Source organism: Orycteropus afer, unplaced genomic scaffold, assembly GCF_000298275.1.
Source record: "Orycteropus afer afer isolate SDZICR_OR568_19922 unplaced genomic scaffold, OryAfe1.0 scaffold00006, whole genome shotgun sequence".
Classification (NCBI taxonomy): Eukaryota; Metazoa; Chordata; class Mammalia; order Tubulidentata; family Orycteropodidae; genus Orycteropus; species Orycteropus afer.
The window spans coordinates 19,056,771-19,084,614 of record NW_006921593.1 but is presented as its reverse complement, the minus strand read 5'-3'; the positions used below and the strand labels follow the sequence as shown (position 1 = coordinate 19,084,614).

The window sequence follows — 27,844 nt, the reverse complement described above, 5'->3', positions numbered from 1 at the left end:
TCTTTGCTCTGTAAGAGGCAGTTCTGGGAGCACGGGGGCTTCACAGGCTCAGCCATCTGCTTCTCGTCTGGGCACCCCACGCCACCTGCGTGCCCCAGCTTGTAATTTCATCATAAGCATCATATGCACTATAAGGAGAAGCACCTGGAATTCTTTTCTTTACTCTGGAAAGTCTGTTTTTAGGACATCCAGAAACTCATCTAAATTCTGAAGAGGAAACAGCCCCAACTCACCTGTGACTACACACCTCCCAGAACCCAACTTCATTCCTGTTCCTGATGGAGGAGGGTTGTCAGTCACGTGAGGGTGGGGGCACTGGGCAACATGTGCTCAAGGAAGGGGGTGACAGAACCCTATAGCCTGAGAGTTGGAACTACATGTGCCCTGAAATAAACAAGTCATGTGCCTCCTTGGTTTCTAGGGAGCCCTGGAAACCCCATGTGGGGTAGACTGAGGTGGCCTGGATGTGGGCAGCAGTGATTTTGGGCAGGAGCCCAGGAACCTCAGAAAGGGTCCATACACGTGATGATACGTGGGGATGGAAGGTCTTGTTTCCTTCCTACGTCTCACTGCAAGAAAAGGTCTCACTCTGTACCCCTCAGGATGTCATGTGCCTGGATGGGACACTCCATATCCGAGGGGATGACTGCAGCCCCCACAAGTGGTCATGTGCCTGGATAGTGGACTCCGCGTACAAGGGGATGACTAGAGTCCCAGAGCGAGGAGCAGCCCAGCTGGGAGTGGGGGCTCAGGGGCCTGAACAATGCAGCAAAGGACCAGATAGGACTGCACACCCCTCATGTGGTCACAGCATGGGAACACCAGGTGTGCTGAGTGGTAGTAAAGGCCACTGCAGCATGACTTCTGGGAGGCCACTGGAGCCACCTCAGGGTGACCTCGGGGAGGCTACCAGGGCCACTGAAGGGCAGGGCCCACAAAACAGACAGCCAGGGCAGGCCTGAAGAGCTGCTCAGGGGGAGAAGACAGGCCAGACAACAGTTCCCACCCCACCCTGGTCTTCTTAGACTGAGCACAGCTGCAGAACCCCAGGCCCTCCAGGGAGGGACCTCCGCAGAGACACCCCCAAACTGACAGAGACTGGACTTCTCTCAAGCTGCCACAAGCAGGGTCTCAGACATGGATTTGACTTGATTTGGAAAATAAAGGAAGTGCTTCCCATGCATGTGAACAGTCCACACGGCCCACATCGGATGACTATTTACTGGCAAAGCTGCTTTAATCTGAAAAATGTTCAAGAAAATAAATTAATGGAATTGTCTGAGCCTTTGGCTAGTCAGTCCCCCTGTGCCCACTACTCAGACGGGCACAGGCCAGGTCAGGGGAACAAAGGCATGTACACGTGCGTACAAAAACAGGAGCACTTTGGATCTGCTCTGCCTTTCAGAAGTTCACAAAGTTAAAGCCTTAGTCGTGTAGGGCTCCACACGAGAGGACGTGGGTCCCCGCCTATCTCATGAGCCTGGAGGAGCCGGACCGTTGCCGGCTTCTGAGCTAGCTTGAGCAGACGAGCACACGAGCCTGTGGGGGTGAACGGGCCTCACATCTGAGGATCTGCTTTCCAGACGGACGAGCTAAGGACAGCAGGGCATTTCTAGTGTTGTAAAGACAAGCTGCAGGAGCCAGCACCCAGCAGGTCCGCAGAGCCGCTAGGACGTCCGTGCGCATCCCGGGCCCAGGGAACCACGCGGTTCCAGGCCCTGCACCACTGCACTCGGGCTCCTCCTGCCCATGTCCACGGTCATGCTGGCCAGGCCTCCGCTCTCTGTAGGGAGAGGAGGACGCTGCACTGCTGACAGACTCCAGGACACTGCTTCTCTCCGGAAAAGTCCTGAGTGAAGTCCTCCTGGGACCTTCAACCCCAGCTGCTCTGGAGGCGGAGAGCCTGTTCGGTGCTGGGGGGAGTCTCCCCCGGGGCAGCAACCCGGCTTGGTTGCTCTGCCACCCCCAGGGAGGAGGGGCATGAGCAGCCAGGCCCCGCCCACCATCCAGGCCCTCCTCCTGCCCTGCATCCCAGCCAGAACACCACAGCTGCATCTCAAACCACCTGCCCTCAGCCCGCCCACCTGCCAGGCCACCATGCTGCAGGCTCAGGTGGGCAAAGCCCGGAATCTCCAGGTTTGCTCAGGGACCCTCATGGATGAGAGGCCAGCCCTGACCCTGCCATCTGCCTGCAGGGCAGTGTGGGGGAGGGAGCTGCCACCACCTTCTCCTCCCCCTCCTTGTCTTTTTCTTCTTTCCCTCCCCCTTCCTATTATTCCCCCTCCTCGGGATCCTCCCCTTGCCCTGCAGGGCTCACCTGGCTTGTTCACCTGACACACCTCCTCCCAGGTGTAGCCTGCAAGGTTCACAGGCTGTGTCACCCACGGGTCCTCCACCAGCTTCTCCAGGGTGGTACGTTGTTCAGGGGCAGGCTGCAGCAGCCCAGACAGGAGGCTGAGGAGCTCTGAGGACACAAAAGACAGCAGCGTGGGTCAGGGGAGCCGAACACCCCTGCAGGTCTGGGAGGAGCCAGCTGGGGTTCCGTCAACACTGCAGGCTCCTGGGCCCACCACAGGGGCACATCTGAGTGCAGAGGTGCTCCTAGGGTCCCACTGCCCAGGGCCCCTAGCTGTGCTGTGGCAAGTACTGCAGGAGATGCCGTCACTCTGAAGTGATGGCCACTTAGCCAAGCCACATGGCACCGAGGTTCCCACCAGGCTTCGTCAGGGGCTTCCGCTGTGGTACTTCCCAGCATGATGTGCACAGGGGGACCTGCCAGGGAAAAGGGAGGAGGGGCCCCCACAGGGGAGCTCCTGGTAGGTCCCAGAGCAGAGCCAGAAAGCACTCTGAGCAGCCCCGGCCCTGGCATCTGATATGGGGCCTGGGCCCTCGAGCCTCCAGCCCAGTCAAGGAGGGACATCCTGAGAGCCTCTGAGGGAGCACGAGACGGCTTCTGTGGGCAGAACAGCTGCTGTGGGGCCAACGGTACACCAAACCCTCTTCGGGATTCTGACCCGTGCAGACAGCCCAGCGCGCAGGCTCTGTGCGGGGGGTGCTCGGCTCCCACTGATTATCAGCATAAAAGGTCACTATAGGCTCACAGGTTCTGGAGATAGCAAGGGCCACACAGCCGTCACCCCATGGCCCTGACTGCAGGACGGGCTCTTCAGGCAGCCACACCACCTGCAGCCGTCCTCCTCCCAGATGAAACCAGCACAGGCTGTCGGGAGGCTGGGTAGTGGAGTTTCCTGCTGTTACCTGCTAATACCTACAGAGCTTAGGTGTGACAGGAAGCCCTGGCAGCCAGGATCCAGGACCAACACCCCCCTCCCCAGGGTGACCTCACTTTGTAACACAAGCCTGTGATCTCACAGTGGCCACCACACCAAGTCTCCTTACTGCTCAGACCTCAGTCACAAATCCAAAGAGAGGACTAACAGAATCATCACCTTGAAAGTTACATTCGTTACCCTACATTCAGACTGGAGTTCTAGGGGGGGTAGGAAAAAAGAGGGAGATGAGGTGGGAGGTGACATGAGGCGGAAGGGTGAGGACGCGAGGCAGGGGGGTGAGGACGCGAGGTGGGGGTGAGGACGTGAGGCGGGGGATGAGGACATGAGGTAGGGGGTGAGGATGAGATCATGGGGGGTGAGGACGCGAGGTGGGGGGTGAGGACGTGAGGTTGGGGGTGAGGAAGAGATCGTGGGGGGGGTGAGGCAGGGGGGTGAGGATGAGATCGTGAGGCAGGGGGTGAGGACGTGAGGTGGGGGGATGAGGACGTGATATGGTGGGTGAGGGTGTGAGGTGGGGGGTGAAGATATGAGGTGGTGGGGTGAGGACAAGGTCGTGAGGTGGGGGTTGAGGATGTGCAGTGGTGGATGAGAACGAGGTCGTGAGGTGTAGGGGGAAGGACGAGGTTCTGAGGTGGGGGGGAGAGGACAAGGCCGTGAGGTAGATGAGGTCGTGAGCCGGGGGGTGAGGACAAGGTTGTGAGGTGGTGGGTGAGGTCGTGAGCTGGGGGCTGAGGACGTGGTTGTGAGGTGGGTGGGGAGGATGAGATCATGAGGTTAGTGATCAGGATGGGGTGTGGCTGGTAAAGAGCAAAGGAGGAGACGGCAGGGTGCAGGGTGCCAGGACAATGGCTCACCTTTTGACACCACGTACGGAGGGTTCAGCACGGCTGCAACAGTCTCCTCCAACTCACAGAAGGGGTTTTCCTCAAAGATCAGGGTGTACAGGGTGACTCCCAGTGACCACATCTCCAGCTCTGGGCCCCGGTACCTGAGTGGAGAGGAGAAGGTGCTGTGTGGCCTGGCAGGGCTCAGACCCAAAGTAGCGGCCGGCCTTTGTGAGCAGCAGGGCCTCCGCTCAGCAACAGCAGGCAGTGGACGGTGAGACCACGGCCTCAACCCCACTGAGCATCTGCTCCTCATGGTACCGCTGTGTCCTGCAGGGGCAAGGCAAACAGAGACGCACTCCACTGGGCTCTGGCGCACAGCATGAGTAGCCTGGAGTGTCCACTCATAGCCCATGCCCATGGTGATGAAGTGTGTCATGGAGGCAACAGTGGAGTGGATAGACAATCTGAGTCAGTCTGCCTGGGCTCAAAGCCCAGCTCCACCCAGGCCTCCCAGACCTGTCCCCACACACTTGCTGCATGACAACAACCAACAGCCTGCCATCTTACAGCACGCCACAACCGCCAGCCCAGCCGCAGCCTGCCATCCTACTGCACACCGTGACTGCTGGCCCAGCTGCAGCCTCATGGGGACTCACTGTTAAGTACTCTACTCCACACTGCACCATGCAGGGAAATGGCCATCCATCTCACACAGGTAAAAACACACTGGTTTACATGTGAGTAGAAACAGTCCATGCAAACACAGCAGGAACCCCTGGAATCAGGAGGTCCCCATAGGTGCTGCAGCAATAGTCAGATGGCTAAGCTCAAGAGAGTCCTGCCCAGGCCCCAGCCCCCAGGTGTGGTTGAGTCGAGGGTACCTCCCTGGTAGGTCAGCAAACCATCTCTGAGCATGGATCCCATTGTGAACATGATCCTGTGTCAGTGCTTTCGCCACTGCTGGGTTTCTTGTATGGCCAGGACCCCACTATAAACACAATCCTCTGTGTCAATATTGTTCCCACTGCTAAGTTTCTTATATGGCCAGTGTGTCACTGTTTTATTGGAACAGATCATTATTCCTGTCATCATTAAGTAGCCTGACGGAAGAAGAAATCTCTTCTCTTATTGGAAAAGTCCCATCTTTAAAACAAACCACCTAGATTTTATCTTTCATCTTTTTTGTAACTTCGTATTATATGAAACCCCAGACATAAACAACAGATGAGAAAATAATAGTGTGAACTCCTGTATCTGTTGCCCAGCTTTCGGGACCAGTTTTACTTGGCTTGCCTGCCCACTTATTTTCCAAAACCTTACCTTTTGTCACTAACACGCTCATCACAAAAAGGCACGAACTGAACCCATTTCCCACCTAGGCACCAATCACAGCACCCAATGAAGAACAGGCTGCCCGGAAGCACTGACACGTACGGGCTTCCCATGAGCACCTCGGGCGCGCAGTACTCGATCGTGCCACAAAAGGTGTAGAATAACTTCCCACTTTCCAAGTAGGCGGCAGAGCCAAAGTCTATCAGCTTAATCGTGAAGTCCTCCGCGATCACAATGTTCTCATCCTTGATGTCCCGGTGAATGATGTCCTTCGAGCGCAGGTATCCCACCGCTGACACCAACTGAAATCAGGAGGCCAGACACAGCTGCTTAGAAAAACAACTCAAATACAGCATACGTTTGACAGTAAACATCAACAACAAAGGACAGCAACAAGAAGAAAAAACTCGATCCAACTTATACTGAACTGATGACAGTTCCAGAGCTCTGGCTCTTGGAGACACAGTCCAGACCACAGGGGAGGCAAAGCAGTTCAGGCAGGCATGCTCACAGCACATGGCACACAGCATACCAACTGACAGGAAGTAATTTTGATCCCTAGGACATTCACTCACCCTGTCTCAGGGAGGCAGTGCCCTGATGAGAGCTCCAAATATAATCCCCCAGATCCCACTGGTGGGCCGACACCCTTCTGTCCAGATGTAACCCAGCAATTTGGGGACAGAGCTGGTAGCAGAAGACAAGGCCCCACCTCCTTCAGGGCTCCGGCGGCCCCTCCAGGAGCAGTCTGACCATCACTACACTTTCGCCAACACGTGTGGGGTTCTCAGACATGTGGACTTAACAGTAATGCCACTGGGAAGGGTAACATTACCACAGCACACCATCACCTGCTCAGACCTGGAGAAGCCTGTACATGTCTTTGACAACAGAAGTCAACAAAACTAGCCTTTCAGTTAAGTTTCAGTCAGATTAGTAAATTTCTGAGTGCATCTAATTTGCATATAAATTGTACCATCAACGTACTACTTCCATGAATGTAGTCAATCATTTTAATCCTTAGAGGCAATTCTCTATTTACAAACAAGTATCTTTGAATCAGAAGCAATAGCTAATGGTGGGTTAATAAGCCCAATTAATTATTATGTAAAACACACACACATGCACATTTACATACATACACACTTATAGACACATGTGAATAGGCACACATACACAGGCATGCACACATATATGCATAAAAGCATACACATGAATACATATACACACTCATACACATACCTATACAAACACACATGTAAATATATAAACATACACATATACATACGCATATAGCCGTCATGTAGATACTAGAATCATCTGCACAGTCCTGTCATATAACTACCAGAACTGTCCCCACAGCCCTGTCATGAGGTACTAGAGCCATGTGCATGGCCCTGTCTAGTAGGTTCTAGAACCATCCCTCAGCCCCCTCCTCAGCTCTGTCACGTAGATTCTGGAACCATCCGCAAAGCCCTGTCATGTAAGCACTAGAACCGCCCCCATGGCCCTGTCATGTGGGTTCTAGAACCATGCACATGGCCCTGTCATGTAGGTTCCAGATCCATCCCCTCCTCGGCTCTGTCATGTAGATTCTAGAATCATCCACACAGCCCTGTCACGTAGGTACTAGAACCATCCCCAAGGCCCCGTCATGTAGGTTCTAGAGCTGTCCCCTCAGCCCTGTTACAAGGTACTGGAACTACCTCCATCCCATAGACTAGGAAACTGAGGCTTCGGGGAAACGATGACTTCAGTGGTGGGGTGGGGTTGAGGACTCAGATCGGATGCGAGGGCTCTAAGTGCAGCCTGATGGTTGTAATGGTTAATCCTTGTGGTTGGTGTGGATACTGGATGGCGACAAAAAACCCCACACATCAAGCTCTTCCCCGACCATTTCAGGGCGGCCTCCGACATCACCCTTCCATCCCTCCCTTGCCTTGTCCACTTCCACTGTAGAATCCTCTTCTCTAGGTTCATAGCTTGTTCCATGAAACCCAACACCTGGAGGCTAGACACAGCTCAGAGAAGGGCAGGTGTGCATTGCTGGCCTCTGCCAGCCCACCAGGGCTGAGCCCCAACCCATGCCCACCCTGTGGCTTAGGCCTGCCCTCACCTGCCGGAATATGTAGCTGGCCAGGGGCTCATCCAGGTTAGGGTGGCAATCGATGAATGTAAAGAGGTCCAGCCCAGAGCCATGTTTCTCCATCACCAGCTGGAAGAAGCTTTGGTTCTCAAACACGTCCAGCACCTGGGGAAGAGAGCTGTGTCCAGCTCTGCCAAGAGGCCTTCTGGCCAACAGGCAGATAGAGCGCCCTGCACACGTGGGACAGCCTGCCACCTTGATGATGTTGGCATGCTCCACCCTTGAGAGGATGGCGATCTCCAGGGTCACTTTTCCGAGTTTGGGATCCTCAACCCAGCAATCCTCCAAGACCTTCTCCTTCTTAATAAACTTCACCACAACCTGCCAGGAAACAAAGGATGAGAATGGCTGGGTGGCTCCCGCAGCTCTCTGAAGCCCAGTGCAGTGGTCAGTACCCATGGTGGCAACAGAGCCTCACGTTCACCTCCTACCTCCAGGTCCCAGAAACAGGAAAGAAGAAATGAACACACATCCTGGGGGCTCTAGGGGTGGACAAGGAGGCCAGTGCTGACCAGGAACAATGGCAGAGCCACGCAAGAAGGTCAGCGCTAACCACAAACCATGACAGAGCTGCACAAGGAGGTCAGCACTGACCAGAACAATGGCAGAGGTGCACAATGAGGTCAGCGCTGACCACGAACCATGGCCGAGCTGCGCAAGGAGGTCGGCGCTGACCAGAACAATGGCAGAGCCGCGAGGCACCGAGGGGAACGTTCCAGGTGGGGGGAGCTGGAGTGAAGGTCTGAGGCAGGCATGTGCCTGGCCTGTGTGAGGCCTTCAAGGCTTCCAGGGTGGCAGGAGTGGGGAAGTGGCAGGACAGATGGACAAAGGCCAAGCAGGAAAACAGGTAGGAGGCTTCTGTAACATCCAATCATCTCTGAGATGGGCAGGTGAATGCAGGTGACTCTGGGGCACCAGCAGGCAAGCGATGAGAAGGGACAGATCTGCAGGCCCTTGACAGCCCAGACGAGCAGTGTGAGAGGGAGTGGGAAGACAAGGAGGAAGCCAGGGCCAGAGTGCTGGGCTGCAATTCACTGAGAGGACCTGAGAGCCAAGAGCCCATGAGGAATGGCTGGGCCGGTGCAGGCAGCGAAGCCCAACTTCAGACTCCCCAGGTGGAGGTGGAGGTGGCGCTCACGCCCAGCTGGAGAGGGCAGGAGCCAGCAGCCCCCGCACATCCCTGGATGGAGCTCAGATGGAAAGGGGGGGGGGGTGGCAGGAAGAAGAAACAAAACAGAAGAACAGAATTCCCATGAGAGACAGCTTCATTCACACTTTCCGATCCAAAGTCCTACCAAGTACCATGGAAGAATAAAGAAAAAAGGGCATCTAAATACGGCCTGCAGAGGCTTCTGAACCCCCAAAGATTGGGAAGAAAATCAGAAATAAAAACAATCAGGTTGCTGGCAGCAAAATTCACTTGAAGGCAAAGCCAGATAGCAACAGACAAAGCCACAGTGCCCCACGGCACAAAGGCCGGGTAAACAAGGTGCACACCAGGCCTCAGAAATCACCCAGCCTCAGGGAGAACAGTGCAAAATCAATCTCACCAGATGAACAATGAGTACAGGGAGAAAACTGGATACACAACCAACAACAGAAGGGCACAACTCGTCTGCTGAAAACTCCAGAACAACTGCTGAACCAAGGTTACCACCACACTCACTGCATCAAGTGGCTTCCAGCTCACAGCGCCCCTAGAGGACAGAGTGGAACTGCACCAGAGGGTCTCCAAGGCTGTCAATCTTCATGGAAGCAAACCACACCCACTGCCATGGAGTCCATTCTGACCCACAGCGCCCCTAGAAGACAGAGTGGAACTGCACCAAAGGGTCTTCAAGGCTATCAGTCTTTATGGAAGTAGACTGCCTCATCTGTCTTCCTTGGGGTGGATGGTGGGTTTTTTAACCACTGACTTTTGGTTAGCGGCCCAGTGCTTTAACCACTGCACCATAAGAGCTCAAGAAAGAAACTGACTTAAATAACTGGAAGGAAATTCATAGATCATAACTGACATTGTTAAGATGGCAGTGCACCCAGAATGACCTACAAATCCAACACGATCTATCTCAAAATCTCAGCTGGCTTTCCCCACCCAGAAATTGACCATCCTGGAAAAGAACAAAGTTGGAGAACTCAGACTTCCCAAGTGCAAAGCAAGCTACAAAATACTGCAAAGCTACAAAAATCAAGACAGTGTAGTCCTGGCCTCTGGATAGACTGTAGATCAACAGAGTAGAAGGAGGGATCCAGAAATAAACCCTTACAAATCTACAATCTGATTTCCAACGAAAGCATCAAGACAATTAATGCAGAAAGGATAAGAGCAGAAACCATAAAACTGAAAATAGATAATCAATAAAGAAAATTAATAAAGCAAAAGCTGGTTCTTTGAAAAAGATGGTAAAACTCTAACAAGACTGATGAGAATTAAAAAAATAAAAAAGTCATAAATTATTTTCTTTTGAGTTTTTTATTATCTATTCATAACCACCAAAACCAACCAAGCATCTTTTGCAGGAGAGTGCGTGTAGACACCGTGGTGCGCCCCACAATGGGCCCCTCGCGGATTCTGCAGTGTACCATACGCTGGAACCCTGCCAGTAAGCAGACTGAATGCTGATGCTCGCAACATGGGCAAGTCCCCAGTGCGTTCTGCTCAACGAAAAGAGGCCAGACCCACAGGGCCACCGACAGCCTGATTTCACATAAAACCACCAGAAAAGGCAAACCCAAGGGGTGAAAATCAGTGGTTACCAGGGGCTGAGCTGGGGTGGAGATGGGCTACAGGAGGGCACAAGGAACGTTGGGGGCAGAAGAGGCACTGCAGATCTTGATGGTATTGCTGGGCACCCCAATGTATGTTGGTCAAAATCCACAAACCTGGCTGAGGAAATGGGGAAAGAACCCCACCAACACACAAACAGGTAGCAGGCAGGTAGCATTACAAAGGATTTATGCACACAAAGCATGCTGAAGACGAGTGTCACCAGGAGCAGAGTCCACAGACATGATGACAACATGGCTCAGAAAGCCCGAAGAAAGAAAGGGACAAAGGTGTGAAAGCAAAGATCACAAAAAGGAAGTGCAGAGCAGTGAGTTACTCCGCGTGGACCTTCTAGCCAGTCTGTGAGTCCTATACAACAGCTTTACAAACAAAGTGGTAGGATTTTGCAAACAAGGTGCCCGTGGCCCACCAAGTGGACTGAATGGATCACTAATTATGTAAATAAAGGATGTGGCACCCTTGTGGGGGTGGGGCCATGCAAATAAGGTATATGGAACTCTAACAAGGGGACTGGTCGGTTTTGTCATTCCATTAGGCTTAAAATAAGCCATTCCAGAGGTGAAGCGGGGATCTCACAACCACTCGAAAGAGACAGGAAGTGGAGCATGTGCTTTGGACCCTGAGTCCCAGCACTGGGAACCTCCTAGACCCAGGAGACAGAGACAACTGAGATCTGATATAACACAATCACTTCCATGATGAGATCTGCTGTGAGCAGCCAATCAGTTGAAAGGGAGCTACCTTCAGAGTGTGGCCTCCTTCCAATATATACGGAAAAGCTCTGGGAAAGTCTTCTGGCTTCTTGCTTGAGATCCTATATCTGACCCATCAGCACCTGGACTTGAACCAGTGACCTGACATGCGGCCTGCTGCTCTTGGGATTGTTGCCTCATTCACACCAGGAATGATGAGAGTTGGTGAGAAGCGGCAACAGAGCAGTGGTGGCAGCAGAGGCCCCAGGACAGGAGACAGTAGTGTGGACTTCCTGGCCCACAGAGCAAGAAAGCTGAGTGCCTTAGGCAGGAGGCTTGCTAGGAGAGGTGGGTGCCTCCAGGCACTTACTGGCGAAACTAAAGAGCCTTATAACATTGAATTGAACAGCGCAGAGGCCAATGGGTCCGAGGCCAAGGGCCAGAGAGAGGCACAGCTGACAAGCTGCTTTAACTGAAGAGCTGCATCCTGAGTCGTTTCTGATCCTGAATTGTAACGTGTTCCCTCCCTAATAAACCCCACGATTGGGAATATTGTCTGTGAGTTCTGTGTCAAACCCAGCAGAGAAGTAGGGAGTGCCATGGGAGGGATGGTTGGTGTCAGAACTGGTCAAAAGGCTGGAGGGTGGAGGCATGTCTGATCACTGACTCATAGGAAGCAGCCTGGGGCTGACACTAACAGTGATTCTCTCTCCCTCATGAGTTGGAAGAGGTGAGACACACCCACACCACTTCTACAATTACAATAGTGGAGGCCACTTATACCGACCTTGGAAATCAACAGAGGGTACAAGAAAGAAAGAAAACATGGCTTAGAATTTTTGCACAAAGCAGTCCACAATCTTCTATTAACAAATTTTGCAAACTGTGTTTTTCATATGAGTGGAACATTAACAATAATTAACCATATTACATTTCATAATGTTTCAAGAGGTAGATGTCATACATAATGTTTCAAGAGGTAGATGTCATACAATCATATTCTATGTAACTTTAAAAATCTGTGAATCTGTAAAAGTATTCTTCTAACTTGTATCTTACACCAAAACTAAAGTCAACTGAAGATGGACTGCAGAGCTAGACATGAGTAGATTCCGACTCAGAGCAACCCCCATTGGGTTTCCAAGGCCATCGATATTTACAGTAGATTACCCTATCACCCACCAGCCACTCCTCGGAAGGAAGGTTGGGCAATCCTACTTCCGTAGTGATACTGCCTCGGAAACCCAAGGAGGGGTCGCTATGAGTCGGGGCCGACTCGACGGCACATAACAACAACAACAACAACAACCCTATCTTCCTTCCACAGAGCAGCAAGTGGGTTTGAACCGCCAACCTTCTTGTTAGCAATCAAATGCCTTAGGCAATGCACCACCACATCTCCTTAGATGTGAGAGGTAAACCAATTAATAGTTCACAAGAAAACCCAGGTAAACTTCTTCATGTGCTTGGAGTAGGCAAAGATTTCTTAAACAGGACACAAAACAAGCCAAACAAAAGAAAATTTTGATAAGAACTGTTCAAAAAAATGATACCATTTAAAGAGTTAAAAGGTGGCCCACAAAACAGGAAAAGAAGTTTACAATGCATAAACCCAACAAAGAACCTGTATCCAGTATACATAAAGCCTGTAAAACTAATATAAGGAAATAGACGATCCGATAGAAAAACAGGCAAGAGACTTGAATAGTCACTTCATGAAGATGGTGTCAAGGTGGTCAGTAAACAGGAAAACGTTTGACATTGACGCCGTAAAGACACAGATGTATCAGGGAAAAGCAGTCCACATCTGTAACATATCTACCCAACCAAGAGCTTGCATTCTGGATACTTAGAGAACTCAAATGCAGAATATCAGGGTCCTACAAATCAATAATGAAAAATAAGACAACCAGTGGGAAAAAATGGAGGCAGAAGATTTGAACAGGCTCATACAAGAATTGTGCAAATGTAATTGGCATAACATATTACATAAAACATTGTTCCACCTCCTACTTTGGCGAGTAGCAAATGGGATCTTAAAAGCTTGTAAGCAGCCATCTAGATGCAACGATGGGTCTCTCCTCGTCCAGAGAAAAGAAGAATGAAGAAAACTAAAAGTTCATGGAAATAATTAGTCTTAGTGAATGGTAAACCATGCCATCTATAGCCTATATGACTATGAGACCAGAAGAACTAGATGGTGCCCAGCTACCACTATCAACCACTCGGAGGGGGACCTATATAGATCCTGGACAGAGAGGGAGAACAATGTGGAACAAAACTCAAAATCATTTGGGGGAAAAAGGGTGGGGACCAGGTTTGCTGGTCTGATAGAGCCTGGTGGAACCACTGAGACTATGGCCCCTAGCTGCCCTTCAGGTCTGGAATTCAACCCACGCCTGTGGCTTCAGACAAATAAAAGACAGGCATATGAGTTGAACATTTACCTGAGGTGGATACACTCCTTGGAGAGAACAATCATGGGAGAAAGAAGGGCCGTTTCTGCACAGGGAGACAGCTCAGGGGGCAGGAGTGCATGGAGGGAAGGACACAGGGAAGAGGGAACTATTGGGAAGTAGGAGTGGAGCTGTTGCATTGTGGTGAATTGTAGTCAATGTCCTGAAGACAAAGTGTATGTGAACTGCTATAGAGAAAGTGAATTTGCTCTGTAAATTTTCATCCAAATCACAATTAAAAAAAAAAAAAAAAAAAAAAAGAGTTGTCCAAATGGCCCATAAACATGGCAGCTAGTGCTGACATCATGACTCAGCAGAATGGAATTCAACTACCATGAGACACCACTACAGACCCACCAGAAGGGGAGGGAGAAGACATGAAACACCACTACAGATCCACCAGAAGTGGGGGGATGCACATGGAGACAGAAAGGAGGGGCGGGTGAAGGGAGATGAGAGGGAGATGAGAGGAAGATGAAGGTGGAGGAAAGGAAGGTGAACATCAGAGCAAGAGCCCCCGCCCGGCCCTCTCCAGCAGCCCAAAACACACACAGCCACGAGCTGCGATGGCAAGGCGGTCACCCTGGGCATGTCAGAAAGGCACCAGGAGTGCCTGCTCACTCCTCTGTTTGTCTGGGGGGGGGGGGCTTCCCCTCCTGGTGGGGGGAGGCAGCCATAGTTTGTTTTTGAGGGTGAGATCCAAGGGCCTCCCAAAAGCCTCAGAGAAGCCTTAAAGGGGCTGTAGGGTCCAAATCCGAGACCTGTGGTCTGAATTTACAAGTCAGGACGTCCCTCCCAGGAGTGCTAGAGAGCACGGCGTGGGCGCCCAAGTCCCTGGAGCAGATGCAGGGTCAGCTAGATAGGAGTTTGAGCATCTGAGGGCCCCGTGTCCAGACTCAGGTCTGGGCCAGCACGATGTGCGAGTGTCTCCATACTTAGACACCACCATGGTGCTGCCCTCCAAAAGCCAGTACCTCCTTGCTCTCCTCCTTATCTACGGCGGTCCACACAAAGCCAAAGGCTCCGCTGCCAAGTGGGCTCAGCGTACTGTACTTGTGGGAGTATGCGCCTTCACAGGCTGCCAACCCCTCCAGCTCAGCTGCCTTAGGGGCCTCCTCAGACCAAGGCTTGGCTCTCAGCATCTGTGAAGGTGAGAACAACTTGAGGCCCAGCGGTGCATGCAGGCCCATCCTGGCCTTCTTTTGGCAGCAGCTGCCTGATCCATCACAGCACCCCATTCGTCACACCCTGTGCCCCCATGACGCCATGTGACAACATCCCGTGCCTCAATTCTCCTGCACCCTCTACCTCTCATGCCCCCCACAGGCATATACAGACACAGACTCTTACATGTGGCTTTGTGCACACACCACACACTGGCAGATAGTGTGGAAGACAGGAGGCGACCCTGTTCCCTTCCCAGAGGAAACAGAAAAGTGTGTTTTCACTGACATGTGTCCCCGCTGCCCCATGAGGATGTGGCGGCCCACACCCACCTCGCCCAAGCTGGGCCCTGGCAGCTCAGCCATGGAGTGGGTGGAGCCAGGCAGGCTGGCCAGCAGCAGGCGGGTACGGGCAGCCGCGTCCCGGTGGCTGTGCAGCAGGTCCTTCACCAGCCAGCAACAGAAGAGTGTGGCCGTGCCACGGAGCTCCACACGCCGCACCTCAAACTGCACGCCTGAGGGCGGGATGGTGAGAGGGCAGACCACCGCTGACGTGGGTGCAGAGGTCAGAAAAGCATCCCCCCAGGGCAGCAGAGAGTAGGGTACAGAGGCCAGGGAGGGGCTGTCAGGGGGCAGGAACTAGAGGAACAGCTTCCACGGCCAGTCCACCCAGATGCCTGGTGCAGAGGCCAGCAGCCCCATGCCATGACAGCACCACAGCCTAGGGCCAGATGACAGAGAGCAGGGGTCCAGCCGTGCCCCCCCTCTGGCCTCTCATCCACTCAGGGGACCACTTGAGGGTGACAGTGGCCACTGGAGACCATCCCCAACATGGAAAAGTTCAGAAAGCCCACACTTACACCAGCATCGAGCAGAGTGAGACTCTGCCTACAGGTGACACCACTGTGATGGGCTCAGGCAAAGCCACATGCACACACTCGAGTGTCCCGGTCACACGTGCCATGCTGGATCTAAAGGTACATGCACTTGTGCATGTACCACGTGCTGGCCTTTTCGTACACACATGCACACTCCTCAGCAAGCAGGCTTGGCTGATGTTTTGGGGGGAGGGACTACAGGTGATCTGGTTTCCTCCTTGCTGATATGAACCAGCATCTCCATGAATGACACGAGGTGCTCATGCATTTGGAAGTCTAGAATTATAGCCCTCCTAAAGCCCACCACCCAGTCAGCGTGATGGAACCAGCACGCTGGGAGAACGTGGACGGGTGTACAGAAACCGGGCAGACAGAGGGGAAAGTAAACAGGAGACGCATCACAGAGCAGGGGAGGGGCTGGTCACCTACATTGCCCGGCATCTTCCACACAGTGGGGTGGCTACACACCTGGGGTGCAGCTGGAGGGTGCCACAGCCCTCGGCTCCCGCTGCCTCACAGTGCAGCCCCAGGAGGGCTGTGGCATTGCTGTGGCCAACCTGAGCCTGCAAGGATTGCGAGGGCACAACTGCCACCAACCACCACCACCTGACACTCGTGTGAGCTAGGGACAGCTAGAGGTTCCTCCATCTGTGCCCCCGGCAGCTATGCAGAGGAGCTACTCCACAGAGGGTGGGCCATCTGGAGGCACCAGGGTCTCAGCCACCCCTCTAGTACACACTACAGGGGTGCCACCTGCTCCGGCCTCATGCTCGTGACTGTAACTATCAAGAGAAAGTTAGGTCACACTTTCCCCTAACCCGTAAGGAGAGTGGGCCTGCCCAGCCCCGTCGGGGACATACTTAGCCGTGAGCCATCGCGGTGGTAGCAGCTGCCCACGTAGGTGCCCTCCTGGATCTGGTGAGGGGGGCCAGTCCCTGGTGGCAGGGTGCTTGCCCTTCTCACCGGTGTGGAGGTTGCCTGGAGGCCCAGCTCTGATGGCTCTACGTGTGGGAGCACATCTCCAAGGCTGGCTTCAGGGGACAGGGAGGACAGTGGGCGGGCCTTGGACAGTGCCACCCGGCCGTGGACCAGGCAGCCCTCCTTGGAAATGCTGAAGTCAGAGGAGGTGCTGCTGGGCAGCAGGCCCTCCTGGTCCAGCCCCAGGGCATCTGACTGCTGCCCTGGAAGGCTGCCCTCATCCAGGTCTGAGCCCACACCCAGAGAAGAGGGCTTCCGGCTGAGATCCAAGGTCGTGTGGGAGCCATTTGACGATGCCCAGGCTGCTCGGTCACTGAGGAAGAGCTCTTTGAAGTCCCAGGAGAACTTGGCCTTGTTGGCATCATGCTCATCTGTGTGCTCCAGGGCACCAGGGAGGTCTGTGGCCAGGGCACAGCAGGCTGAGGAGCTGCCCAAGTGGCTGCCCTGCAGGTCTCTACCCCCAAGGTCGCAGAGTGACAGAGGGGTGGCAAAGGCAGGGTGCTTTGTGGGGAGAGGTTCGGCAGAGGGGGTGTCCCTGTCTCCCACAAAGCTCGGCATAGACAGCTGCTCCTTGATCAGGCACGTTTGTAGTTCTTCCCTGTCACTGACACCACCCAACCACAGCTCGTCCGGTGTTGGCACCCCCAGCCAGACGTGTGTCGTTCCTGGGGGGCTCAGGCCCTCCTGCTGGACAAGCAGCTCAGTCCCACACCGGGGGCAGTGAGACGGGGAGCCAGCTGCTGCTGACCGGCTCCCAGGGTGGGGCTCAGGCCCGGCAGACTCGGCCTGAGGACTGACACCTGTGGCCCCCCTTGGATCTAGACCACACTCTGGAACATTCCTCCTCCATTCCTCTGCTGCGTTCGGGGTTCCGGGGTCTTCACGCACAGCATGCACGCCTTCACCTCCAGGCTCAGACCCACCGTCCTGAGGGTCCTGCTGGGCGCCCTCCTCCCATGGTCCCTGCTGGGTCTGCTGGTCCCGGGACAGCAGGAGTCCTCCTGTGGTGTCTGCTCTGTGGATGGTAATGTGGTTCACACCATGATGTAGGGGCTCAGAGACCACATGGGTTAGCTCTGTGATGGACAAACTCAGAGCAGCTAGCAATACGAGCCATGGACAGAAGACAAGGGTGCATGTCGCACATCAGTCCCCCCACAAGACCAGTGCCCCATGGGCCAGCCACACCAACCCTGCATGACCAGTCTCCCACAGGCTCTCCACACCAACCCCAAAGAACCAATCCCCCACAGGCCCACTACACCAACCCCGCAGGACCAACCCCACAGGCAAGCCTTGTTCAGAGTGTTACGCAAAGCCCAACAGTAAAGCACAGGGGTTGGGTTTTTTAGTAACAATGAAGATCTCCCAGACATAGAGAGCAGACACAGAAATCAGCACGTTTCCAACAATAGAAACATAGAAAGTGTGATGTCATTCATGCTAAGGGAACAAGAGGCACCCCGCCCATACACACACAGTGTACACATGCATGCAGGCATGCACACACACTTAGGCATGTATGTACACACAAGCACGTACATACATAGGCATGTAAAAACGTGTACACAGATGCAGGCAGCACAAAGGTATGCACACATGTATGGTATGCATACAGGCATGCATGATAGACATAGGTACACACACATACACAGGCATGTATAATACATCTACACAGAGATATGCACAGTGCATGCATACACACATATGTACGTACGCACATATGCATGCAAACATGTGTGGCACACGTGTACATACATATATGGGCGCAGTGTGTACGTGATACACGTACACACGGCATGCACATGGGCATGTACGATACACACACATGCTCACGCACATGCAGACATGTGTGCGCACACTTGTATTGATGTGCACACACAGGCATGTACACGGGCACGTATGGTACACACACGGGCTCACGCGGGCATGTGCATGCACACGGTCTTGCACAATACACACATGCGCTCACACGCATGCAGGCATGTGTGTGCACACTTGTATAGATGTGCACACATGAAAAGCTGAGACTACACTGCTGCCTGTGGCCTCTGGGGCGGATGAGCCAACTGGAGGGGAGGGGTGCTGGGCTCTCACTTTTAACCATTGTTCTGCATTTGGGGAAAGTATAAACCCATGTTTCTGCACCAGACAATCTGAAAAGGAATTTTGTAAGAATTGGAGACCCAGGCAGTGTGGGCACACCTCACAGACGTGCCGAGAGAAGATCCTGGCAGAGGGGTGTCTATGGGAAGGTCAAAAGCAGGCAGCCTCCATGCCAAGTGTTTCCCTCAGAGATGACCCTCACCCAGCCACCGCCCGCCTGTACAGAGCCCCTTACCCCGGGCTTGGCTGGGAGGAGCTTGGGGCAGGGGGTAGGCCCCCAGGCTCCCTCGGGGCCTGTGTCTCCAGGAAGGCTTCTCCCTGGCTCCCAGCCGATGACAGGGTCTTGTCCTTCCGCACAGCACCAGTGGTGGTGAGCATGATGTTCTCATTGGGGCCTGGCAGCAAACAGGAGTCCCCAAGGAATCCACCAAGTCCCTGGGCCCTACCCCCACAGAGGTGCCGCCCAGCCCCTGCACTCCCTGCTCTCTCCTGCCTATGGCCTCCTGCCTGCCTGGGTGTGCTGGCCTCTGTGCATGCCACCCTTGACCTGGAGCACTGGGCCTGACTGGCTGCCCGTTTCCTGCAGGTGTCCACTCAGACCTGCCCCCGATACTTCCCCAGTCCAGTGACCTGAGGCCACGCCAGGGTCACGGCACACTGGGGAGAGGGCACCCCAAGTCTTACCCTGGGTCCCACTGGACAAGTCCCAGCCTCTCCAGGGCCCTGCTGACACTCCCCTAGGGCTGCCCTCACGGTCAACGTCCAGACGCTGGACCAGGTCTGGCACGGGCAGGGAGCTGTCATAGGCAAGGTCCATGTAGCTGTAGAAGCCAGGGATCAGGAAGGTGATATTCTGGGAGAGAGGGAGCCACATCAGGGCCCAGGAGTGACCCTCCAGATGGCCCATCCCTCAGGCCCTCTGACAGCCCAAAGCCCTGTGGACAATGGACGTGTAACGTGGTATTTTTGCTTTTTCTTACAAGGACAGTGTTAACCAAGGGGGAAGCCAGTGGTGCCGATGTACACGGGCCTCCTGGGCAGGGCCCCCCATACACACACACACAACGGGACTGCTTCTCCTACTGGTTCTACCCACCAACAGAGGCACTGAGACACCAGGCACTGCAGCCCACAGCAGGCTCCCAGCCAACACCAGGCGCTGTAGCCCTCAGCAAGATCCCAGCTTACACCGGGCACCACAGCCTGCAGCAGGCCCTCGACTAAGACACAGGGCACCACAGCCCGCAGCAGGCCCTGGACTAAGACACGGGGCACCACAGCCCACCTCAGGCCCTCAGCTAAGACACCGGGCACTGCAACCCCCACAGCAGGCTCCCAGCCGACACCAGGCACCATAGCCTGCAGCAGGCCCTGGGCTGAAACACGGGGCACTGCAGCCCACAGCAGGCTCCCAGCTGACACAGGGTACCATGGTCCGCAGCAGGCCATCGGCTGAGACACAGGGCACCACAGCCCACAGTAAGCCCTCGGCTAAGACACCAGGCACTGCAGCCCGCAACAGGCTCCCAGCAGACACTGGGTGCTGCAGCCCTCAGCAAGATTCCAGCTGACACCGGGCACCACAGCTCGCAGCAGGCCCTCAGATGAGACACAGGGCACCACAGCCCACAGCAAACCCTCAGCTAAGACACCGGGCACTGCAACCCACAGCAGGCTCCCAGCAGACACCAGGCACTGCAGCCCTCAGCAGGATCCCAGCAGACACCGGGCACTGCAGCCCACAGCCTGCAGTAGGCCCTGGGCTGAGACACGGGGCACTGCAGCCCCCAGCAGTCTCCCAGCTGAGACACCGGGCACCACAGCCTGCAGCAGGCCCTCGACCCTCCCAGCAAAGAGTATCACGTCTCACTGGGCATGGGCTCTGAGGCCCAGGGTCCCCATTTTCTGGGGCGACACGACACCAGGATCAGCAACCAAGGGGACCAGGGTGACTGGTCAGGAAGGGAGGGGATGGGTCTGCTCCCAGTCCAGGCGGCAGTGCGAGCTGGCCCCAGGTGGCTCGGCTCTGAGGTGAGGGACAGACAGGTTTTCTGCCAGATGGGAGGCATGGGGCCCAGGGTCCACCTTGCCCAGGAGCGCAGCCTTCCCGTAGCCAAACAGCGTGAGCGCGAAGCTGTGGTTGATGCCGTAGATGGTCCCGTCTGGCAGGAGTGTGATGAGGCCACTGACAGCACACAACACCCAGACTGAGGCCACGTAGCTGGGCTCAGGCACAGTCGGCCCACCTTCTACCTCCTCGGGAGCAGGCCTGGGCTGGAGTCTTAGGCTCAGGGGGAAGGTGGCGCCATCCCTCGCCCTCCCCACTGACCTCTGAATCCTGAGATCCTGCAAGAGAAGCACCAAGTCCACATGTCTGTCTAGACTCCACTTCCGGACCCATCGTGGTGAAGACGTGCCAAGGACATCCAACCCCCAGACTTCTCTCCTCCCATTTCCCTGTGCCCCACCTCGGCCTGGAGCACTGCCATAGGGATGGGAGGTGGACTCAGGGTCCGGATAGCACCCAGATGCCAGCACGACCAGGGCTACAGAGAGCGCAAACAGGAACTGCAGCCCAGCCCTAACCAGCAGGTGCTTAACACCGTGCACACCCACCTTCGGGATGTGCTCGCCAGGGGGAGGGATCTGCACAGAGGGAATCAGGTCCGTGATGCACTGCCCGACCACCTCTTCTGCAGACATGTAGCCATGGAGATGTGCAAAGAGGTTGTCACACGACGTAATGGTCCCCTTCATGAATGAGATGGTTAAGGGTCAGAGGGAAGTCTCCACTAACCTCGTACACCTTCACCGGCAGCAAGATCGCTAACACCCCATGAGCTCCACAAGCCGTGAGAGAGCAGCAGGTGGCCAGGGCTGGGAAGCACTCTCAGGGGCGAGCGGAGGCAGATTCCCCCAGGACACACATCCCAGGGAACAGCGAGGGCCAACAACAGCACTGCAGAATCCAGCGGCCCTGTCCATGGGTGACGCTCAACTGTGGGCACCCGACTCCAGGGGAGACGCTGACACCCACCTGCCACAGCTACACAATGTCTACGTGGCCCCCACCTGACCCAGCTATGAAGCCCCGGCCATGGTGGTGGTCTGCTGAGGAGTGGAGCCTGGCTGAGGAGACGAGGGGAGGCCCAACGTTGCTTCTCTCATTCAGTATCAAACAATAAGGGAAAAATGAAGTGTGAACGTACCAGTCCTTAACTTAGGCATGCGTTGAAGAGGCATGGCCATTTCTAACACATGCTACAAGAAACACGGTGCCGAGAGACAGACACAGAAGGACAAGTGCCGTCTGATCTGCTGACAGAGATAATAGGACCACGGCTGAGACAGAGGGGAACAGGCAGGACAGGGCTACTGCTGAGGTACATTTTCTGTGGGCACGAGAAGTTTTGGGACACAGAGCAGCGACAGCTACACAACACTGAGTGTGATGAGTGCCACCGGTTGCCCCTTTCAAAGTCTGGGCTTGAATGGCCAATTTTACACTGGGTGTAGGCTATCATGATCTTAAACAAAGACCTAGATAAAGTGGCGATCGGCGGTTAGGGAACAGTGGACACATGACAGGCAGGGGAGGAAACTGAGGCCCTGAGGCAGTTCTATTCCCTGCCCGAGCACACGGTCAGCAAGACCCGCCTCACTCCCAAAGACAGGGTGCAGGGCAGCTTCCTGAAAGGCCAGGGAGCAGTCACTGGCCACTGAGCACACTCACATTGCACTGGAATGAGACACAGGCCGAGACCCTCTCCACAGGTTCCAGCAGTACTACGCAGCAGCGGCCACGCTCGTGCCGTATCCTCTTCATCCACACGGACACCGGGATCTTCTCCCCACTGCGGCTGACAATGTCCACCTGTGGGCACAGACAGGCTGGTACCCAGGGGCACCAAAGGCCCATGGGACATAGGTTCACAGGGAACAGGGGACCTGCATGGTGTGGCTCCTTGGAAGAAGTCTTCCCCAGGCTCAGGCCCTCACAGACCTGCCTCTCAGCCCCCCACCTTAGCTGCTTCTCAGCGCCCCTGCCTCACCACTCTGAAACTGCCCAGTTAACACAGCAGGCTCCTCAGACTCAGGTCACGAGCCCAGAGCAAACGCTGTGCTGAAAGACCGCGTTGCTATCGCAGTCTCAGCTCCACAGTAACGTGCCAGGAGAAAAGCAACTTGGTATTCCAGGGAACAGACCAACATGTGCCATCTTCATTTCGCCTTGGTCTCCTGAACCTCAATCTCTCTGATGGACAATCAGTCCTACTCAGCTGTAGGGAGTCCCAGGCAGGGCTGACAGGGAACATGTGTGGCTACTAACAGAAAGTTTGGCTCTAACACGTTCTTGAGGGAAAAAAACCAGCACCACTACTTCCACAGTGCTTCCGTTTTCATCAGCCTCCACCTGCTGCCTCAGCATTCCCACGACAGCCACCAGGAACCAGCGCAGGGTCAAGTGAAAAAGCCAGGGCCCAGGACAGACGGGCCAGGTCGGGTCCCCACTCTCAGCAGAGCGGCCAGAGGCTAGCCCTCCCAGTGCGAATGTGTTACTCCTGCCTTGAGGCCCTCATACCCGCAGCTACTCACCACTGTCCCAAACACCACAGCGGCGCAACCATCAGCCTCCATGTGCTCCTCACTGAGGGCTTCCACCACATCCGAGTCCGACTTCAGGAAGAACTGCGTGAGCTTCTGGCCAATCAGGTCATGGCTGCTGTAGCCCAGAAGCTCACAGGCCTTGTCATTGGCAACCAGGATCTAAGAGGCCCCAGGGGAAAAAGGCAGGGCCATCACAGCAGCTCCTGCAACCCCGGGGCCAGAGCAGCTGAAGGAGACTCTAATTCTACCTCAGTGGACCAATGTGGCCAAGTCTTGCTTCCACGGAGTGGCTGGTGGGGTTGAACCACCAACCTTCTGGTTAGCAGTCACATGCCTTAGGCACTGTGCTACCAGAACTCCTTTTTCCAGAGAGGTAAAGGGGCCTCTTAAGTCTACCTCAGTCGGCCGATGCGACAGCGTGGCGCTCAGCACCTCAAGGTTCCTGGAGCAAACGGACATCAGGGTGCCCATCCGAGGCCAGGGCTCCCAGTGGTGCTACAGTGCAAACTATGGCTCTTCCAGGCAAAGTGAACACCATCAAGCACGGGCACCAGCGAGGCCAGGGGGCGCCACACCAGTCTCTCCCATTCCACCACCACGGGTGTTTGTACCAGGAGGCATTTAACTCCAACCCTGACCGTCTGTGGAGCCAAGGCTGTGTTGTCAACTTGGCTGGGCCTGGTTCTGAGTGGCTGGGCAGCTGGCTGTGGTTCCCCCCATGAGACTGGTCATCAATTCCATCCGTCCATGCTTCCATCTCCAACCCCCCATCTCTGTGACCATCCAGGCAAAACCAGACAACTTCCAACTGTGCTAAAGCACAGGACACCTGTGAGGTCCCCACTGGGCCACCAACCATGCACATACCTCAGTGGTCCTGGTGTCCACAGTGAAGACGGCCTTGTTGGGATTGCCCACAGGGGCTGGGAGCAGAGATGCAGACAGGCCCGAGGGCAGGCCCCGTAGCAGGGAGCAGCAGGAGGAGCTGCCCAGGGAGCCGGCCGGGTCGGAGAGCTCAAGCAGGCCAGAGCAGTGCAGCTTGCTGGCACAGATGTTCTGGGCTGCCAACGATGACAGGCAGTAGGAGCTCCACCTGTCCTCTGGGGACAGGGCACAGGCAGTGTCAGCTTCGCAGCACCCAGAGCCCTGAGCCCTGACACCCACAGACGGACCAGAGGATGAAACGCATAAGCAGAGCTGACTGCTTCCCAGCTCCCCACCTACAGACAGATGGAACCCACCAGACACCCAGACAGCCACGGCCTCCCACACACATGGACGCCTTGCCCTCCTGCCCCTCCACCTGCTGCCCCAACTTGTTCCTTGGAAGCGCCCACAATTCTAGAGCCACATGCTGTTCCACTGCCCGTCCTCACACCCTCTCCTTCATTCCCCATTGACTGACCCACTGTCCCCCTGCAATTCACTCCTTACCCAGCATACCACCAGCTCCCTCACTGCCCCTGCCCCCAGCTCTCTCACTGCCCCTCACTCCCCTCCCGGCTCTCACTGTCCCCCCAGCTCCCTCATTGCCCCTGCCCCCAGCTTCCTCATTGTCCCTCACTCCCCCCCATTTCTCTCACTGTCCCCCCCAGCTCTCCCACTCCCCCTCCCACCCCCCAGGTCCTTCACTGCCCCTCTCCCCCAGCCCCAGCACACACTCTGCTGTCCTCTCAAGCCCTCACAACTGTCAGGACACTTGGGGGGCAGTAGGCACCCAGAACATCTGTGCCAACCGTCAGGACACTTGAGCAGCAAAGGACTCCCCATCAGAACAGGCAGAGTGACACAGTCCCCGACATGGTCAGGGCCCAAGGGGTCTGGGGCTCAGGTGGTACTAAGCGACTCTAGGAGAGATCAGTGTATGAGTGGACGACAGGCAGTGCCACAGTTCTCGGAGCCAGGGAAATCAGCCACAGCTCCCGGAGGCTGCCATGTTCATGGCCACCCCCATTTCAGTCACGAAGGTCAGACATGACACAACACAGTCCAGACGGGGAGCACAGGTGCTCTGAAGTGGGAAACTGTCACACTTAACTTGACCTCAAACTTTGGAGGGACTTCCAGCCCTCCCCAGCACCCTGGCAAGCAGAGAGAGCTACCCACCCACCCGGCCCAGTGTCCCGGCAAGCAGAGAGAGCCACCACAGGGCAGGGCCCTCAGTGTCACCCACCCACCCGGCCCAGTGTCCTGGCGAGAGCAGAGAACCACCTCAGGGCAGGGCCCTCGGTGTCACCCACCCACCCGGCCCAGTGTCCTGGCGAGAGGAGAGAGCCACCTCAGGGCAAAGACCTCGGTGCCACCTGCAGTGCATGCCGAGTCCAGAAAAGACACCCTGCCCTGTGGGGCGGGGTTCTCCATCTCTGCCTCACTAAGGAGGGGAGGACACAGCCAAGCACTCCTGTCAGAGCCATTACCAGAGAGTGCCACCTTGCTCTGGCAGAGCTTGGAGAGCCCATGCTTCCTGCTCAGATGTCTGCGGGCCGAGGACAAGGTCTTGCTGGGTGTGGGCGTGCCTTGGCCAGCCGGGCTCTCCACTGGTGCCGACAAAGTGGGGCTCCCCGACGGGTACCTCCGCTTGTCCTCAAAGGCTGCTGGGCCTCTGTCCTCCATCATGGCGCTTGGGGGTCACCGGACCCACCTCTACAAAGTGTCAGCTAGAAAACAGAAGGGGCCCATCAGCATTGGCAACATGAAGATACAGTCAGCTCAAGGTCCAATGATGCACAATGTCCAGCTGGGCTCGACCCCAGGACTCATGCTCCACTGCCATCCCAGCTGGGACTGTGACACCAAAGTCACATGAGATGTTCTTTCATAGAATCACACAAGAAGGCAGGAAAGAGAGACAGAACCAAGTGAAACTAAACTAAATTAGCAAAAACTAGGAAGTCTAATAACACAAAGTAACGGGGATGCAGGACAACAGGCTCTCAGATAACTGATGTCATCTCTTCAGAAAACCTTCTAAGCGAAAGGGCTGCCTCCTTGCACCCAGCATGTCCACTTGTGGGTCCCTATGGCACACATCTAGCAGGACACAGGAGCAAGACTGTTCACAGTGGCATGGTTGGCATGGGCCAAAAAAAGAATACTTACCAACAAGAACAAAGATGTGAGATTCTGGGATGCTCACATGATGGACCACAGCAGTGCCAACAAATGTGCCATAGTGTGAACGGAAACACTACCCAGAGACTGCCAAGGGCAGGACTTCCTTTCTGCAAAATCCAAAACCATGTCTCAACCTACTATTGGGAGGAGCCAGAGTGCTCCTTGTGAACGAGAATGGCCAGACTTTGTCTCACCTACTTTGGTCACGTTGTCAGAAGGCACGGCCGACTGCGGTAGGCACTGGTCAAGTGGAGGGTCAGTGAAAGTGGGGAAGGCCCTCAACGAGATGGATTGACACGGAGGCTACAACAGTGGGCTCAGGTATTATAGGGATTGTGGGGCTGGCACAGGACTGGGCAGTGTTTCATTCTGCTGTACTTAGGGTCGCTAGGAGTCGGAGATGACTCGACAGTACACCACAACAACGACAACAACTTATGTGATGAGACACTGCTTAAACGAAAGACTGACACTCGTGAATGCTGAGCAGGAAGTTGCCTGGGAGGCTAGTCAGGGGGGCTGGGGGGGAGGCGCTGCCTAAACGCACAGACCATTCCCACAATAAGTAACATGACTGTCCTGTGAATGTTTGGTCTACTTTCAGCACCAACCCACAGTGAAAACAATGGAGCTCTGGTGGTTAAAGCCTTCCGCTGGCGGTCTGAACCCACCAGCTGCTCCCACGGGAGAGAGATGTGGCAGGTGGCTTGTAAGGATGTGCAACCTAGGAAACCCTATGGGGCAAATCCGCTCAGTCGTCTAGGGCCGGTGAGTCGAAAGGGGCTCCACGGCAGCAGGCTATGGGGCAGTTCCACTCTGACCTCTAGGATCAAGAGTCAGAATCCACTTGATGGCCGGGGATTCGGGTGGTGCAAAGGATGAAGGGCTCCACTATCCACCCAGTGGTTCCTCATTAGGCCTGGGGAGAGCTGCTGGCGAAAGGTCCCAGCCCGGAAAACCGGACGGAGCAGCTCCGCTCTGCAGATAGGGTCTCAGTGGGTCGGAACTGACTCCACGGGCAGCAGCCCCGACAACAACAACGCGTTGCGGGAGGACGTGCCTGAGGAGCTGAGGACAAGGAGAACGGCCCAGGTGGCCCGGGCAGGAGAGCGCAGGTGCTAAGCAACAGCAACGGCGGGAAGATGGAGAAAAGGCCCGGGGCAGCGAGGAGCGACAGGGGCTGAGCTTGCGCCGATCCGACGCGGGAGGTCGGGGCAGGGTGCCCAGACCGAGCCCAAGCACTCGGCTCAGCAGTTGCCGCTCGGGGGCCGGCGAGGGGAAGCCGGGGCGGGAGGGACGTGCGGCCGGCTCCCTCTCTGCCCCCCAGCGGCCGCCCTCGGGCCGGCGCCGTCGGGGCGCTCGTCTTCCGGCGGAGGGAGGGCAGGAACTGGTGCAAACGCACGCCGGGAAGGCGAGGAGGAAGGCGGAGCCTGAGGGACACCTCCGGCCGGGCCAAGGAGCGG

At 55.5% G+C, this 27,844-nt stretch overlaps 1 protein-coding gene across 1 annotated transcript; it reads right to left on the bottom strand.

Moving 5' to 3' along the window:
• Nucleotides 1-1,667: 1,667 nt before the first annotated feature.
• On the bottom strand, nt 1,668-25,883 carry PASK (PAS domain containing serine/threonine kinase). Its single transcript, XM_007943310.2, has 18 exons — nt 25,685-25,883; nt 24,135-24,367; nt 23,256-23,426; nt 22,393-22,533; nt 21,276-21,410; nt 20,745-21,005; nt 19,344-19,512; nt 18,895-19,054; nt 16,539-17,568; nt 16,436-16,490; nt 15,031-15,212; nt 14,509-14,676; nt 7,794-7,919; nt 7,569-7,703; nt 5,555-5,754; nt 4,148-4,281; nt 2,318-2,464; nt 1,668-1,783 (listed from the first exon to the last, which is right to left on the bottom strand). The coding sequence occupies exons 1-18, from the start codon at nt 25,881-25,883 to the stop codon at nt 1,668-1,670; spliced, it is 3,762 nt and encodes a 1,253-aa protein (XP_007941501.2).
• Nucleotides 25,884-27,844: the final 1,961 nt, after the last annotated feature.